Here is a 17,863-nt window from a genome sequence, read left to right as displayed (position 1 = left end):
TGTTGCAGACTGCATAGTGTATTTCTACTAGTTCAGTGGTACTAATAGAGAGTAGCGTCTACAGGAGTACCTTGAAGACACCAACTTGTCCAAAGACCTATGCTTTATGACCAAGCACCCAATACATAAGACACTGAATGCGCAACACCACTTACCATGTCAGACTGGGCTCGGAGATCCTCAAAGAGCATCTGGTATTTCAGAGCCGGCGTTTTGCCCTTTGACTGGATAAGCTTCTTCAGAGCTTGTGCTAGTTCTTCTTTGCGTTTGCGGGCGGTTGCACTCATTCCTACGAGAAAAAGTTACAAACACCACGTGGCAATGATTCAAGGTGCCATTTACAGGACATGCTGCTAAGCAAGGATGACCAGGCAAGTTATTTAAACTTTGCTTTGCAAGCTGGCCATTACACAAACAAGTGCAACTCATTTTCCTTCTAAAAACTCAAAATCTCCAATAGGGATTAAATCCCTTGTGACTTTTTATTTAACTGCATCCTGGCTCATAATAGCAGAAAGTCAGCCCAACATTCCCCCACAAACCCTTCAGAAATCTATGGACTGAATAGAGACCCCAAACAAGTAACTAGAAATTAGGACAGCATTTAATGTCCTTTTAATGGGTCTGGCATCAATACACTCCTAGCCATGTTGGCCTTATAATTGTATATTATGTATTTGAGTAAGATGATCCATAAAACGAGTATGTGTGTGTATATATATATATATATATATATATATATATATATATATATATATATATATACACACACATTTACCACAAAAGCTCGCTCCTTGCACAATTTCCTTAGACTTGTGAAGAAAAGACGAGTGTAGACCCAATTTTCGTGCTAGATTTATTTAGTTAGAAACACCACCAGCCGCCATCATGACGCGTTTCGCATATTATGTATATATAATTTTACTCCCTGTCAGGATTGTCTTGTGTTCCAGTTCAGGGAGGACCTGACCGGCAGTTCTGGCTGTACGGGTCCAATTGGTGCAGGGTCAAGACTGATTTGCATATGGTTGGATCCAAAATGAGGTGGCATGGTGTGCAAGATAGAGAACTAGGGTGCTGCCCAAGTGATTAACAGTGGCTGAGATTAATTCAAGCATTCCATCCATCATTTTGTATACTTTAGTGCATCGGAAAAGCCAATAGGGTCTGAGTTTTGAGCGATGCACATAGGTGGGAGGATGCCAAAAGGAGGGGACAAAGGGCTGTAGTTATAAATTAGTCTTTCATGAAGTTCAAAGCAAGCCCTTGAGTGGAGATGAATACTCCAATGATCACAGCCAGGACATCGGACAGTCTCAAGCCAATAACTTAAAGGGTGCCCCCAAAGATGTTATGAATATGGTTAGCAATAGGGCTGTACAGTCAAAAACCAGACCTAAAAAACTGAACAAAAACCCATTTTTATCCTAAATGACAAGTTTTATGCCAAGTGATCCATCTTGGTGCACAAACTTGGCTCTGAACGCAGCAGTGCAGCTCTAGATTATTAGGCCATTTAACAGCCCTTCAGACTGACCTGTGGTGAGGATGGAGATGTCCACGATGCCAGTTCTGGGGTCAGTCGCAGATTGCTTCAGAGCCTCTCGATGCAGGCGCTTTGCCTCCTCCACATCTATTGTTTCCACTTTGTTCGAAAAGCGTACTTTTGAGTGAGCTTCTGCCAGGCGGATCAGTGATTCCAGCTGACGGGGGTAGGCAGAGACCATGCCTCGTCCGCTGCCAACCTTTCGCATGTCTACGTATGCCTAGGGAACACAAGCACATCAATGAATGTTCCACTCACGCCGGATGTCATTCTTCCATCTGTAAAAATGCCAGGCCGTTAGCTTTTAGCTAAACAGCGTTTGGATAAGCAGTATCAGAATTCTAAAGATTACAAAATGACTGACAGGCAGACCTCCCAGCAGACTAAAGCAGGTGGTAATATTTAATTCAACTATGAATACACAGGAAGTCAGGTACCTGGGCTTTCCTCACCCATATTTAAGCCCTCGTATCTCATTCTACAGCCAAATGTTATACGTCTTACGTGGCAAGGAAGGTATGGCGCTTAGGGCTCTCAAGAAAGTGAATCATCCAAGTGCTGCGACTCTCAGCAGCATTTGAGGTAAAGGCTGTGGATTCAGGGTTCAAATAATGACTGACTTCGCCCATAGTATGCTTTCTCCAGGGACACATCTAAATCAGGAACAGTCTCGTACCCTACCTTAAGCGCAGAGCACCGAACCCAACTGAACTGACAACACCCTGTGCACATTCACAAGTTTAAGAATTGAGGTAGTAAAAATAAAGTCCAAAACTTCTAAACTAATTCAGTCCAAAAGTTCCCTGAAGCAATTAAAAAAAAGTGTCAATATGTCCTCCAAATTAATGCATGCACAATGATTGTACACAGACTGCAACGAGCACATTGCAATGAACAAGCTTTAAAAAAAAAAATCAAGATGGAAGGAGCACATTTATATGTTTTATTTGAAGCTTGTGTGCAAACAGCACCAGATGATATACACTTGTAGGCTGGCTTCTCAAAAAACAATAAATGGTTGTGGAAGTTTACCTCAATCAGGGCTTGGCCAGCCTCTTCGGTTAGCTTGGGTGTGACGTACGTCCGTGCATATGCAATATAGTCCTTCAGCAGCGCCATGTCCATGTGCTCTTCCTCCATCTGCTCCTCGGTCTGGTAGTAAAGAGCAACCAAGTGGTGGGCGAGACGCCGGTCATAGGCTTCATCTTGCGGGTCCAGCATCAAGAAAATCAAATCAAACCTGTGGCAAACAATATCCAGATGACTACTTACTAAATATTCCTTCCAAATATTTTTACAGAAAGTTTCCCAAACTGCACAATTCTGTTTGGGCCAGAACAGTAACATGTAAGGAAAAGAACTACAGGAAAAGGATAAACCTTAAGATAAACTGTTCAGAATTGTTCAGACATGTACTTTATTCATAAGAACCCAAATACAATGTCTAACTCTGGTAGTGGGGTCATCATGTAGAGTCCAAGTTTCACACACATGTGTATGGGAAAAGCCGCAACATAATGACGAGAAAGAAAATTACCTCGCATTGGCACAGGAACCACATCACACCTCTTAGATGCTCTGGCTTCCCAGCACAGGTGATTGTTAACAGTGTGGTCAAAACTTATAAGGTCTTCAACCAGGTGTCCCTTCCTAGCACCCCTGTTCCAGCACCACACGTGTGGCTTATTTCCAGAAGAGTACAAAAAAGGAAAAATATACCCCACTTACTTTAACGGGGAGACCATTAAGAACCCAAATAAAAGACATTTACCTGTAAATAAAACACAACTTCGAGGTACATTAGAGTGGGAGACAACAGAAGAGATTATAGAATGAGTGTGTGTAGGAAAGTGCCCTTTTCTGACGAGGTCACCCCCACTTTTTGCTCACCAGTACTGACTTGACCTTTGGTAGGTCGCTCCCCACAACGCACAGCTCTGCCTGAGTGCCCGTGCCCTAGCCTGCTGTGTCTACTGTCAGGGGTTCAAGGCCCTCCCTGCTCCGGTTCCTTTAAGGTATTGGATTCTGTGCTTTTGTAAGTTCACTGCTGGTCTTTTTGTGCTTTTTGTCAATTCTCTTTGTGCTTTGTAATTTCACTGTTGGTTCTTTGTTCCCCCCTCCCATCTGTGCCATTACAGTGCCCTCTCCATTTCTGCCCATTCCTTCTCTACCTGCCCGTTACCCGCCGCTGCATCCCCTGCGGCACCCCCCCCACCCCCCGCTCTCCCATTCGCCTGCTCCCACCTGCCCCTCCCTCCCACTTCCCCTTCTTATGGCGGCCACGCCCAGCGGGCGCACCAAAGGCAAGCCCGTCCACACCTGGTGCCAGAACACCTGGTCCCGCGAACGCCACAACGCCTGACTCCGCTACAACTCCAGCACCCTCCATGCACTCAACGCGGGACGATCATGCACCTGCTGCCTGGCCGCCCCGAAGCGCACAAGGACTCTTCTCCTGCCGGATCTGCAGCGACTCCAGCATCCGACCGCCAACCCACCAAACAAGAAAGAACCCAACTACCTCAGATGCATCCTCAACACCGGCTCCGCTCGCAAACACGCCATTCAACTCTGGGACCTACTCGACTCAACCTCCCCAAACGACGCCTCCCTGACGAAGACTTGGATTAACTCCTACTCAGCACCTGACATAGCCATAGCCATCCCGGACAGCTACAAGATCACCCGTAGGGACCGCACCAATGGAGTAGGAATCGCCATCGTCCACAGGAACACCCCTTAGAGTCTTGACCAGCACAGACGACACCCTCAGCACCGCCGAACACCTGCACTTCCAGATCCACACCGACCCCAACACCACCCTCAGAGGCACCCCTGTCTACAGACCCCCCCCCCCCCCCCCCCCCCCCCCAGAGACCCCGACCACAGTTCAGCGGCTCCATCGCCGACTTAATCAGCACACACGCCCTCGCCTCCACGGACTACACCCTCCTCTGGGACCTGAACTTCCACCTCGAGAACGACACCAATTCCCACCACCCAAATCAACAACCTAGCCAACCTCTGACTCAACAACTCGTCACAATACCCACCCACTCTGCCGGCAACACGCTTGACACCATCTTCTCCGCAAGCCCACACGTCTCAGTCAACCACACCACCGAACTCCACTGGACCGACCATTGCTGCATCCACTTCACCTTCCAGAAACCCACCTCGCACCACCGCTCCCAACAGATGCCTCGCCAATGCTGGAGCAGTCACAGAAGACCAGCTAACCACCACCCTTGCCCTGAGCCCACCCCTGAGCCAACCCCTGAGCCAACCCCTGAGCCAACTGACGCTGACACCGCCGCTCGCAGCCTCAGACAGTGGATCGATGACGGCACCAACACACTCACCCCGCTCAAGAAACCCTTCAACAGTCACACCAGCAAGAAAGCCAGCTGGTTCACTGAAGGCCTCCAAGTAAACCTTGCGAAATCTGGAGAAGAACTGGCTCCGTGAACGAACACCAGACAGCTATGCAGCCCACAAGTACGCCACCCGCAGACACCATAACCTCATCAGATCTGCCAAAAGGGCCTACTTCAAAGACCGCCTAGACAACAACGCACACAACAGCAAAGAGCTCTTCGACATAGTGAAGGAACTCTCCATCCCCAGCTCCAACACCAACACCATCCCTCCTTCGCAAGACCTGTGCGACTTGCTGGCCACCTTCTTCCATCGCAAGATCGCACACATCCACGACAGCTTTAACACGACCACTGAAACCCCTACCCCCACGACCACCATCCGCCTACTCTCCTGGACCAACAAACGACGACAACACCATCAAGGTAATTAACACCATCCACTCCGGATCTCAGTCAGACACCTGCCCACACCACATCTTCAACAAAGCCAGCACAGCTATCGCCACCCATCTGCGTAAAGTCATCAACATCTCCTTCGAGACAGCAACCGTCCCAGAGAGCTGGAAGCACGCAGAGATAAACACCTTACTCAAGAAACCCAAGGCGGACCTCAAGAACTTCCCTGCTCCCATTCCCAGCCAAGGTCATCGAGAAGACCATCAACAACTGACCCGCTACCCCGAGGAAAACAGCATCCTGGACCCATCACAGTCCTGGTTCCACAGCAACCACAGCACCGAAACTGCCCTCACACAACCACCGATGACATCAGGACCCTGCTAGACAACTGAGAAACCGCAGCCCTCATCCTCCTGGACCGGTCAGCCGCCTTCGACATGGTCTGCAAACACACACTACGAACATGCCCCCACGACGCAGGGATCCAAAAGACGGCCCTTAATTGGATCACCTCCTTCCTCACCGGCAGAACAGAGCGTCCGCCTCCCCACTACCGCTCCGAAGCCACCGAGAAAATCTTCGGCGTAGCCCAGGGCTCATCCCTCAGCCAAACGCTGTTCAACATCTACATGGTGGCGCTCGCCCATGTCGCCCAACCTCAACATAATCATAATCTCCTACACCGACGACACCCAGCTGATCCTCTCCCTCACCAAGGACCCCCCACACCGCCAAAACGAACTTCCACGAAGGAATGAAGGCAGTCGCCGAATGCATGAGGAACAGCCGACTGAAGCTGAACTCGGACAAGACTGAGGTCCTCATCCTCCGATCTACCTCTTCGGCCTGGAACGACTCCTAGTGGCCAGCCGCACTGGGAACAGTTCAAAAACCCACCGACCACGCACGCAACCTGGGGTTCATCCTCGACTCCCTCCCCATGACCAAGCAAGTCAACGCCATCTTCCTCCCGATTCAACACCCTACGCATGCTCCGCAAGATCTACAGGTGGATCCCCACCAAAACAAGAACAGTCCTCCAGGCCCTGGTCAGCAGCAGGTTGGACTACGGAAACGCCCTCTACGCAGGAGCCTCGGCCAAACTTTTGAAACTGCTCCAACGCATCCAGAACGCCTCTGCAAACCTGATCCTCTACATCCCCTGCCGCAGCCACATCACACCTCACCTGAGACCTGCACTGGCTCCCCGTCAACAAGAGGATAACCTTCAAGCTCCTCACCCACAAGGCACTCCACAAAACTGGACCAGCATACCGCAACAGCCGACTCAGCTTCTACACCCCCACCCGCCAGCTCCGCCGACCTCTCCCTGGCCACAGACCCCCGCACCCGAAGATCGACCTCCGGTGGCAGATCGTTCTCCCACCTCGCCGCCAAGATCTGGAACACCCTACCCATCCACCTACGACAGACCCAAGACCGGTTGTCCTTCAAAAGACTCAAGACCTGGCTCTTCGAGCAGTAGCAGCATCCCCCAACCCCCAGCGCCTTGAGACCCTCACGGGTAAGTAGTGCGCTTTACAAATGCTATGATTAATTGATTGGCAGTGCACTGGATCCCTGATAACTAGACCCAAGAGCCAGCGCCCCTTGCCTCAAACCAAGACAAATGCTTAATTGGCAAGGACTTTAACACCTCTGTAAGTCCCTGGTAAATTGTAACTGCCACCTGTGGAATGGGTGGGGTCCCTTAGTGCTGCAGCATGTATTATGCCAACCTAAGGGATTCACACCAAAACATACAAACTGCCCTTTCATGATGCGTGAAATGGTGCAAACCATTTTGAAAACACAACATGGCACACTGCATGTGCCATGCCCATGTACACTGCATGTACTATATGTAAGTCACCCCTACAGCAAGCCTTACAGCTCTAAGCCAGGGCGCAGTATATTACATGTGAGGGCACATCTGCATGAGCAGATGTGTTCATGTAATGCCCAAGTTCCACTGCTAGTCACTGCAAAGGATCAGGAAACTATGTTCAAGGTACGTACGAGGCACTGGTCATTAAGAGTTACACAGCTACATAATCGCTTCATTGAAAATACTGATGTTTGGTATCAAACATCTTGTTTTGATGCAAGTATCGGATTTATGAAGACATGCACCAAGAGGGCACCGTAGAGGTGCCTCCTGAACCACACTAGTCACTTAGCAAGTTGCCTGATTGGATCAACCAGCCTGCCACTACAGAGAAGTTTCTGAACCACTGCAGGTGAGATACCGCACTCTAAAAGGCCATGAACATTGCCTGCCTGGCAGAAGGAGACCACACCTCTAGCAGGATGACTAGTTAATTTGGCATATCAAGGCCAGAGGCTTCAAAGCCTCTACCACCTTTGATACGCGACCCTGGCCCCCCCTCCCACCAGTCGTGTGGAAGGTCACCCCTCTTAGGGAGTGGATTGCGCTAGAACTCCTCCTCCCATACCTACGCCTGCCCCTCCCAACACCGCTGGCTAAGAGCAGGCAAATGTAAAATAAAACAATGTAAAACCATTCATTTTACATTTACTGGCTCGGAGCCAGGCCGTGGGGCGACACTCCTCCGCCATTGCAGAGGAGTCGCAACTGCCAGCACCTCTACACCCAGGGAAGGTAAATCAGAACTGCTGGTCGTTTTTTGGACCTTGGCCCCCAAGCACCTTCGACAATCACTTTGAAGTATCTATACGCAGCTCATGTATTCCTACCATAGGATAACATTACAGCATTCGAGTCTCATGCCTAAAAAAAAAACTAGCATTTTTAACGTTTCTTGTAAAATCTATAACCTCGAAAGTAATCACCGGATTCTGGAGATCTTGGTGTCTAAAATATTAAAATTGGTGTTATTTTTCTAAATTGGTCTCAGGTTTATTTTCGAGTACATGTCTCATTTATTGACCAAGTGAGTGCAACAAATGCTTAACACTCCCTTCTGATAAGCCTAAGCTGCTTGACCACACTACCACAAATAAAGCACGAGGGATTATTAAATTATGCCCTGTAAACCAATAAGGGTCATCTAGACTTTACATGGTGTGCCCTTAGATTGGTACCATCACAAAAAGCCAGCTTCCTACAGTGTGTTCCATGAGTGCGCTCAATCAAAGGAGTGAAACAGAACATGTTTATTATCCTTCTAGGCACTCACACCCTACAAAAAAACAAAATGCCCAGTAGAAACCACCATGGAATATATATATATTTTTTTAAAACACAACCCCTCTTGTGACGAGTACCTAGAAAGCAGCGTGTGGGGAAGTTCTATGTTCTCAATGGTGGTTTTCTTTGGATTCCACTGAGACTCCACAGGGTTCGCTGCAGCCAGCACAGAAGTACGCGCATTCAACTGACAAATAATTCCAGCCTGAAAAACAAAACACAAGTTCATAACCATAGACACGTGGAGACAATGGATAAGTAAAAATTATGCCACAAGAAATATGTAGGAATATATAAAATAATAATCTGACTACCTACAATTACCGTCAGGGATTTTTTCCTCCCTAGAGAGGCAGCCAACTAAATGAATGCCTGGGTGTAGTGCAGGAAATACATGTTGTAGCTTCCAGGGTCTGGTAAGTGTAATAAGGTGGTGATCAAATGTATGGGCGTCAACTGACCTTACATTTTAAGACAAGTGCAGCCATTGAGCAAGTAAACACCAGTTTAGCAGGAGACACAGCTCAGCCTAGACCAGAGGTCTTCAATCTGTGGGGCGCAACCCGCATGGGGGACGTGGTGCTCTGGGAAGGGGGTCACTTATTTCCAGGCTTCACTTTTCTGGAATCCAAAACATGTGAAAAGGAAAAAATACAACAAAAAAACGTCCAGGACACTTCAAGGCTTCAGCCAAAGTTAATCGAGTCTCCTGTGTTCTGAAAGGAAAAGGCCGGTAAAACAGTCTTTAGTGCCAGGGTGCCCGCTTGCCTGAATGATATGTAAATGTATGACTTAATCTGCAAATGTAAAGGGTGCTTGTGAAGGGTTCTGGCTTTAATTGCTCGAATCACTCCAAGCATTGTGATGGCAAAGATTTTTTATTTTTTTTAGTGGTAGTAGGAAGAGTTAACAACTGGGCTGTGAAGTGCATGTTTTCAATCGGGATTGCACTTGGACAGCGCTTAGCACCCCATAGCAGATGTTTAAGGGACAGCTGTGCAAAAAGAAAAAACTCATTACTTATGGTCTGGTATTACTAAAATCAACATTTTGGAAGCTCCATTTTATCCTAAAACTATTTGCAGTTTGTAGCAGTCTTATAATGTGTGTAATGCAAGTATAAAACGACCTACACATTCACAGTGCTTTTTGTCACAGGCTGTGACCTCATAGCACTAAAAATACACAAGCCACTATTCTCCACTACACCAACCACATTTAATTCCATGGCTCTCTGGTTACACACAGACCTCTGCAGTGCATTATCTAATAGAGCTGGGCTCCCTACCTACTCCAGTAAATAAAGTAAAGAACTTAGGAATCATGTTTGATTATATGCTTTCTTTTGAGGGTCATCTGAACCAGTTGACCTCAGCATCCTTCTACACTTTACCCATTATTTTATAAGTAGCTACCTGATGGTGAAAGCCCTTAAAAACAGACAAAATATTTTGGGGCTGATTTTTTTATTTTTCATAACTTTTTATTGGTTGTTTCAAGTACCAGAACATACAATAAAAACATAAGAGTCACTGGTGGATACAAACAGTGATGGGTGATTACAAAAGTAAATGAATAGAAAAGGATCTGCGAGGGCAAGGACAATCACAGGGGACCAGAGTAAAGTAAAAATGAGAAACAGAACACACTGAGGAGATCAGCAGCATAATCTCAATCATATACGTCATATGCAGTATCTACACAAGGAAGGTGGATCTCAGGTAATACAGTCTACGAAATTGCTGGGTTAGTGTATCGGGAGCAGATAAGGATGTTACAGGTCAGGCCCAGCAGTAAAAATGTGTGATCATATGAGACTGGAGGCGAGGGAGTGTGTGTGAAGTTCAAGGAGGTTTGTGTCGCTAAAGTAGTTGTCCTAAGGAAACCCACATTTGTCTATGAGGGCTCCACAGAGTGTTTGGAGTGAGATGTTATCAGCACCTCTCAGATTGGTGACCCAATTTAACTAGCATTTGAAAGAAGCTTTACGAGTGTCCTTCCAATTATTCAGAATCATCTTCACAGCGGCGGTGAGAAGGTCAACTAGGGCCCTGTCATTATCCGTGAGCGAATCAGCTCTTAGAAAGCAGAGGGGTGTAGTCAGCAGGTGGTGACAACCAGTAAGAGCCTTGTTTGGCAAGGAAGGCCATCTGATAAATTTTGAAATCCGCTAGGTTGAGCCCTCCCTGGAATTTGTCGAGGCGTAGTTTTTTTTAAAGCTAATCCTAGCTTTTTTCCCTTTCCAAAGGAACTTAGACAGTAGAATATCTAGCTTATGGTGGAAGTCCTGGGATAAGGTAAGGGGGAGCATTGTAATAAGGTAATTGACTAAGGGGGGGGGGGATCATTATTTTGATGGTCTCGACTCTTCCCCACCAAGTTATGAAGTGGGGAGACCAGCCATTCAGAGATTAAATGTTATCTAGTGTAATGGATTCATTGTGGCGAAGGGTTTTGAGGAGGGAGCTGCCAAACTCAATGCCCAGGTATTTAATAAAGCCAGTCTGCCATGTGAGACCTGAGCTACCAAGCATGTCCTTGGTGCCATGTACATTTAGTAGCTTAACCTCCGATTTGTCCCGGTTCAATTTATAACCAGAGTGTAAAGAGTATCTTTCTATAGTAGTCATGAGAGCACCGATTGAAAACTGAGTTTTTCGTAGCCACTAGAATATAGTCAGCGTATGCTGCTAGTTTCACCTGTGTACCCCCGAAGTTCACTCCCGCTATGTCCTTATTTTGTTTTATATCAGATAGGAGTGGTTCAAGGCCCAGGAGGAACAGAGCTGGCGAGAGAGGGCAGCCCCGTCAGATGTCCTGTTGTAGACAAAATGGGTCCGATAGGGTGTCATTTATGGAGATTCTAGCGGATGGAGAAGAGTAAAGAGCCATTACCATATTGGTGTAAGAAATCCCCAGATTAAAAGCTTTCATGCAATGTTCTAAGAATGACCAAGATATTCTATCGAACGCTTTTTCTGCGTCCAGGGTGATGGCCACCAATGGTGTGGGTGTTTTGGCTATCAAGGATGTGGCACAATAGTCTTATATTATTGTTGGACATGCGGTGTTTTAAAAATCCCACTTGGAAATTGCGGATTCATTTGGGGAGAACAGCATTAAGTCTGCTGGCCAAGATCTTTGCATACATTTTACAGTCCAGGCTTATGAGCGATATTAGACGATAGTTTTTAGTTAGAAGGGGGTCTTAACCCTCCTTCGGGATAACGATTATAGTGGCTTCGCCCATTGACTCAGACACTACCTGCGGTAGCAACAGAGTTAAATCATTTTAATAGCATGAGGGCGATCGACTTATCAAAAGCTTTGTAGATGCCGAAAACCCATCAGGTCCAGGGGCTTTATTGTTTTTGAGGGGTTTAATGCAGGCCAAAATTCCTAGCGTAGAACTGTCTTCAGCAGAGTTTGGGGAGGTTCGGAGTGTTTAGATAATTAGTAGATGCGTCCGGATCGAATGACATTTTGTTCTTGTATGGGTCCTCATAGAAGGCCTGGAAGGAGGCTATAATTTTTTCCAGTTTGGTTTGGATGTTATTAGCGGAGTCTTTAATCTATGATATGGTGAGTAGTTTAGCCTGTGTTTGAGGTAGGACGCAAGCAATTTCTCTGCTCTATTCACCTCACATAATTTCATGGCTTTGAATTTATTAATCCATACACCGGCATGTCTGCTCGCAGTGTTATATTCGTATTTCTTTTTGATTAGTTGTTCGAGAGCCAGTTTGTTATCTAAGTCAGTTGAGTGGGTAGTTTCTAGGGCCTCAATATCTTTTTCGGGCCTATCGAGTTCTGAGTCTAATTTTTATTAGTTCTTGCTCTAATGCCAAAAATCACTCCCCTTATTGTGGCTTTCAGGGCGTCTCAGACAGTGGAGATGTTCGTGTCGGGGAATCATTCAATGCGATATAGTCCCTAATGGCATTTTCTATTTGCCACTTGCCCACGGGATTCGAAAGCATCTCATTAAAATGCCAGCGTTTTTGGGGTAGAATTAGAGTGGGAGCCAGCGAGTTTGATACTAATACAAGAATGGTCAGAGACCACCTGAGGTGCAATGTCTGTTTCTTCTATTAGGTGCGTGAAGGGGCTGGAAATTAAAAAATATAACCAATTCTGGAGTAGGAGTTGTGTGGGGCTGAATAGAAAGTATAGTCCCTCCCATCAGGGTGCTGGAGGCGCCACGGATCTTTCAGGAGGAATTTGGTGCACAGGCGTGTGAGTGACTCATGAGTGAGATGGTTGGAATATGGATTTGGATTGTCGGTCTAATACAGGGTCCATTGGGAGATTGAAGTCGCCGCCTACAATTAGGAATTAGTCTTGTGGGATGTTCTCTATGGCTAAAGAGTTAGGACCATATATGTTTACCACGTGAATGGGGTCTTCGCCTCTCAAGGTGAGTGATTAAGAGCCTTCCATCTGTGTCATGGGTGTGCGAAGTAACCGAGAGGTTTGATTTTTTGAGACTAGGGTGATGACTTCTCTCTTCTTATTGATGGCCGAGGAGCAAAGTGTGTGGGAAATCCATGAGGTTCATGAAACTCATGTCCTCCTCTGAAAGCTTAGTCTCTTGGAGTAGGATGACATCCCCTTTTGATAGGTAGTCAAAAACCTTGTCTTTTCACTGGGTGGTTGAGTCCATTGACGTTTAAGGAGACTACAGTGAGGTTTTCTACTAGGGATTTGGGTTTAGCCATCTAGAGAGTGGTGGTCGCTGATGGAGTAGTTGATATTGGTTTTGTAACTGGAGGAGTGGGAAGCTGGAGTGCCGCCCGCTGTACGCCCTTCGCTGCAAGGTGTGAGACTATATCTGTGGGGTTCGTGGGCTTTCCTTAGTGTATGGACACCTGTAGAGTTTAGGTTGGTAATTATGATTAGTGTACGACCTGTGAGATACTACTGAAAAGTTATCCTCAGCAAAATAAAGAAAACAGAACAAAACAAAGGGAAACAAACAGTTCAATATTCATCCCCAACCCCGTACCCCCCTCCCTCCCCCTTTACCCAGTCATCCCTGCCCTCCCTCACAACCCACCCCCTCACTCAAAGATTCGAACTTAGGAGCTGCGACAGCAGTACCATCTAGGGGCAGCAGAGATTGGATGTAACATTAATGCTTCAGGAGAAACAAGGTTTAAGATTAAGGAGCTCCAACTCTTAAGAGCATGAAAAGTTAACAATGAGTGTAAGTGCTAACCTACTTATGTTACATTTTTTAGAACTAAAGAGGCACAAACTCGGCAAACAGTGCCAAGGTGATAAGATTACCTACTACGTGCATAACAGGGCCTGTAAGAATGAACTAACCTCACTCAAAAAACTCTACAAAATAGTAATGCAGTGCTATGAATTGCCCTGAAGGGGCAGATAGTGACCAATGGTCATCATGATACAATGTAGCAAACAGTAACACCCAATACCTGGGAACAGTTGTACCATGGTGGAAAATGCAGACATTTGTCCATAATTGAAGCCAGATAGGATTAAAGGAAGGCACGATATATGTTGTGGAGGTAAACTCAGAAAAGACGGTAATCAGTATACAGCAGTACCAGTGGTGGGCAATGACCAGGTATTTCAGGCGATGGAGGAGTCCTGGGTATCAGTTTTCCTCGTATTGAGAGCCACTTGATAGGTCCATGTTCTGTATCAGAGAATCTTCCAGGTGTCGTGCAAGGACGCAGGGACACTAGTAGAAAAGTGGCCTGCCATTTTAGATAATTTTAAACTTTGAAGGACCAGCAAAGGAAAATTGGATATTTTTTGCTTTCAGTTTATCCCTCAGAAGGAGGAACCCTTTTCGCACCTCAGTTTCTTTAGATTAATCTTGTGTGAATATTAATGGTTGGCCGTCCCATGAGAAGTGATTATTTTTCCTTGCGAATTGTTGGATGGTTTCAACATGTTGGTATCGAAGCGGTTTACAGATCAGGGGACGAGGGCCTTTCCTCCCGGACATTGAACATTGATATTCTGTGTGCTCTGTCAAGTTCTAGGCCATGTTCGAATGTGATCCCCGTTATCATTGATATCCAGGCCTCTAGAATTGCCACACATGATCCTGCATTTTTCTGAGTTCTCCGGAACACCGAAGATGCAAATGTTCCCCCCTCCTGTTACGGTTTTCCAGTTCAGCGTTTTGTCTTCCGAGGTCGTCCGTGGCGTACTGGAGATGCTTGATTATCTGATGATTGAGCGGTCTTGTCCTCCACATCGCTTAGGCGTTGTTCCGTTTCGCTGATGCTTTTATTCATAGTGTTCATGTCCGCCCTAATTGCCGTAAGCTCAAGCTGCATGGTGTCACTGTAGCTCTTGGTAGATTTAGCAAGGTCGTAAACTTCTGCAAGTTTCTTTAGGATCATATCCATAGTGGCGGATAGGTCAGACTTTGCTTTGATGGGGGATTCTGAGGGTGATGGTTGCGGGCGCAACTTCTTAGTGTTGGTCTTGCTTCCTCTATCAGCCATTGTTTGGCTAGATCAGGATATTTGCGTAATGAGTTGATGTGATTGCAGTCGTTGGTGGGGAACTAGCCACAGCTAGTTTTATCGTAGCCGCTAGTCATCTAGAATTATGGTGTGCCAGGTGTTTCAGCAGTCATGATGATCAGAACACCGGAAGTGGGGCCTGTCAGGCAGAGCAGTGATGCACAGGCAGATCACAGATGGGTCCCCGATGACATACCTGCCCAAGTGGGGATACCAGATTATTGATAGCAGAAGGAATTACGCAACAGCAAACGTCAAGGACTGAATGCCTGAATGGCTAAATGTCGAGGCAGGTAATCAATTGTCCACAGGCAGGTTTCAGGCAATATCAGTGGAATCGCCACCAGGGCAGGCTACGCACTTGCTGCATGGCCATTAGCGTAGTAGAAAGCCAGGCTATAGGTGGAGAGATGTAACCAGAGCACACCATCCAATTATGGTTGGGAGAGGGAAATCCGCACCTTCTCTAAACCTAGGACTATCAGTTGTGCAGGAATGATTGGCGATAGTTGTGAAATCTCCTTACAAGATCGCTACAGATATGTCCTGCTTAGGCACAGAGCACCATGGAAACAAATTGGAGAGCTCTTTGCTACCCCGCTGCAGCAGCTATTTGAACACAGGCGTTCTGAAACAGAAGCACAGGAGTGTAACTCACCCGGTTGTTGGCAGTTATTTAGTGTTTGCTAAGGCTATGCACCGGGTTAGAAGAGATGGGTTCTCTTCATGCCACCATTTTAAGAGCGTTGAAATGTTGGTAGCGGTAGCAAGCATAGCATCCCTGGTCACTTTGGAGTCCACCCCTTCACTAGAGCCAGGGTTCAGAGTAAAAGCATTTGTGGGCAGTCAGTCGAGAGGACGGTGGCTCTAGCAGAGAGCCCAGGTTTAGGATAAGATTCATCCAGCGTCACGCCGCCATTTTTAGAGCTCCAGTTGCGGTATCCAGCACGGATATCCCTGGCCGATGAAGGAATGCGCAAGTCAAAGTAATTTATGTTAATCTCCCAGCGTTAGGCTTTTTTGGAGTGCAGGTTAGGTTGTGGACTGTAAAGTGAGCTCAGCCGAGTCGCGTTAGTAGAGTTCAACACTTCCAAAGGATGTCCGACTTATTAAGGTCAGGCACTGCGCTCGAGTATATTACATGGCTCTTATGTTGCTGCTAGCTACAAGGGCACCCACCTTCCGTATCGCTGAGATGGAAAGAGATCAGTGCTGTTTTTACGAGTGGCGCAGGGTCAGCGGGTCCAGGATTAGGGACCGGACTCTGGCGACTATCAGTGTTGCGCCGTCATCTTAAGGCTCCTTCCTCGGGATTGTGGGCCGCCGGGCGCCACAGCAAGCACAGCTTCTCTTGGGTAATTCAAATAGGATTTCGCAGCGCCATGCAGAGCCGCCTGACAAGGCAAGGTGAAGCCCGGTAATCCGATAGCAATTGCGTAGCTCAATCTCCTGAAATCAGCCTTAGTCACCCCTCTGTCTGCTAAGCGATGCGTTCAGGCAGCCATTGCCGTCCAAGCCACGCCCCTTGGGGCTTATTTTGAACCTCCGGCGGTACAAGCGTCTCAATCATATCTATGAGACGACATATAGTCACCCTGTGTGGCTTTGCATAGCCTCAAACATGGAGTGAGACAAAGCCGCGCAAGTCACTGCGTTGCCATACTCTTAAGTAGGCGTTCCATGGGTATTATGGTGGGTGTTCCCACGCCATCCAATGGATTTTGACGCTGCCCCAGATTTACAAAACAATGTAAACCTGGGGCAGGGCCAAATTCTACGCCTCCCCACAGCAGGCGTAACGAGGAGAAATGTTTTCATTTCTCCTCGTTGTGTGTGCTGCATTCTGCAGCTCACTTAGAACGAGGAAAACCACTCCTTGGATATTTTTTGTGCAGGAAGGTGCCCCTTACTGCACAAAAAAAACTGCCTGCACTGTGCTAGGTAGCAATGTGTGCGCTAACGCATGGAGAAAGGACAGGAATGCACTGTATTTCATAAATACGGTGCATATGTGCCCTTTCGGATAGGCCAGCGCAGCAAGAAGACTTGCAGTATTGCCCTAGGCCAATTCCTCATAAATCAGGCTGTTTGTTTTTGCCACTCCTTTGACCACGCCCCCATGCTCACTGACCTTCGGTTTGAAAAACACTGTTTATTTCCCCACTGTAAAAATGATTTACTGTGGGAATTGGGGACGTTTATGGTTGTCAACAGTTGTCAATGATGAGCAGTACTAGAACTTTTTCAGGAGGGGGTCCTTACACCTAAAAGGTTTTGACATGGGGGTCTCGGCATCAAAAGTTTGAAGACCTCTGGCCTAGAAAAACACTAGTGCACAATGGAAAGTTGCTCTTGGGAGCCTGCCTCAGGCTGCTGTATATTAAGACTGAGGTTTTAAACATACAACCAAACTAGGCCTGGATTTCTAGCATTTTAACTTAGCAACTGACCAGTTTCAACGGCCCCCATTGCTTTTGGGATGCCAAATTTTCCTTTCGATTAACAAAACGTAGTTTACTTTAAACATTTACTAAACATGGCTCTGCTCTAGGTCACATCATAATTAACACTTTGCTTAACAGTGTAAGATGTGGGATAAGATCAGTGGACCCGTGGGCCAGAGAATGGACACTGTATGCTTGGAAACCAGAATCCACAATAACTTTATAGAAAAGTGACTGATTCAAGAAATCAAGAAGACCACAGATTTAAATGGTTTATAAAACACTTTTTTGTTTAGAGATGTGATCTGTTGCAAGTACATCTGGAGGTACTGAACTATCCATAACAAAAAGTTTCAGGATTTGCCAACAGCATAACCACTCGTTACAAGTGGACCTACGCCAATGGAATGTCT

At 46.8% G+C, this 17,863-nt stretch overlaps 1 protein-coding gene across 1 annotated transcript in view; it reads right to left on the bottom strand.

Annotated features, from left to right (window-relative positions):
- The window catches only part of MCM4 (minichromosome maintenance complex component 4), a 62,824-nt gene that overhangs the window by 2,122 nt on the left and 42,839 nt on the right, over positions 1–17,863 (bottom strand). The window contains exons 13-16 of the mRNA XM_086965730.1: positions 8,575–8,702; positions 2,579–2,786; positions 1,538–1,766; positions 156–289 (exon numbers count right to left, since the gene is read on the bottom strand). Coding sequence (XP_086821856.1) covers positions 156–289; positions 1,538–1,766; positions 2,579–2,786; positions 8,575–8,702 — 699 coding nt within the window. The remainder of the gene's footprint in view (positions 1–155; positions 290–1,537; positions 1,767–2,578; positions 2,787–8,574; positions 8,703–17,863) is intronic.

Source organism: Lissotriton vulgaris, chromosome 4_1 (assembly GCF_964263255.1).
Source record: "Lissotriton vulgaris chromosome 4_1, aLisVul1.2, whole genome shotgun sequence".
Lineage (NCBI taxonomy): Eukaryota > Metazoa > Chordata > Amphibia > Caudata > Salamandridae > Lissotriton > Lissotriton vulgaris.
The sequence above is the reverse complement of the archived record's forward strand: the minus strand, read 5'-3'. Positions and strand labels throughout refer to the sequence as shown.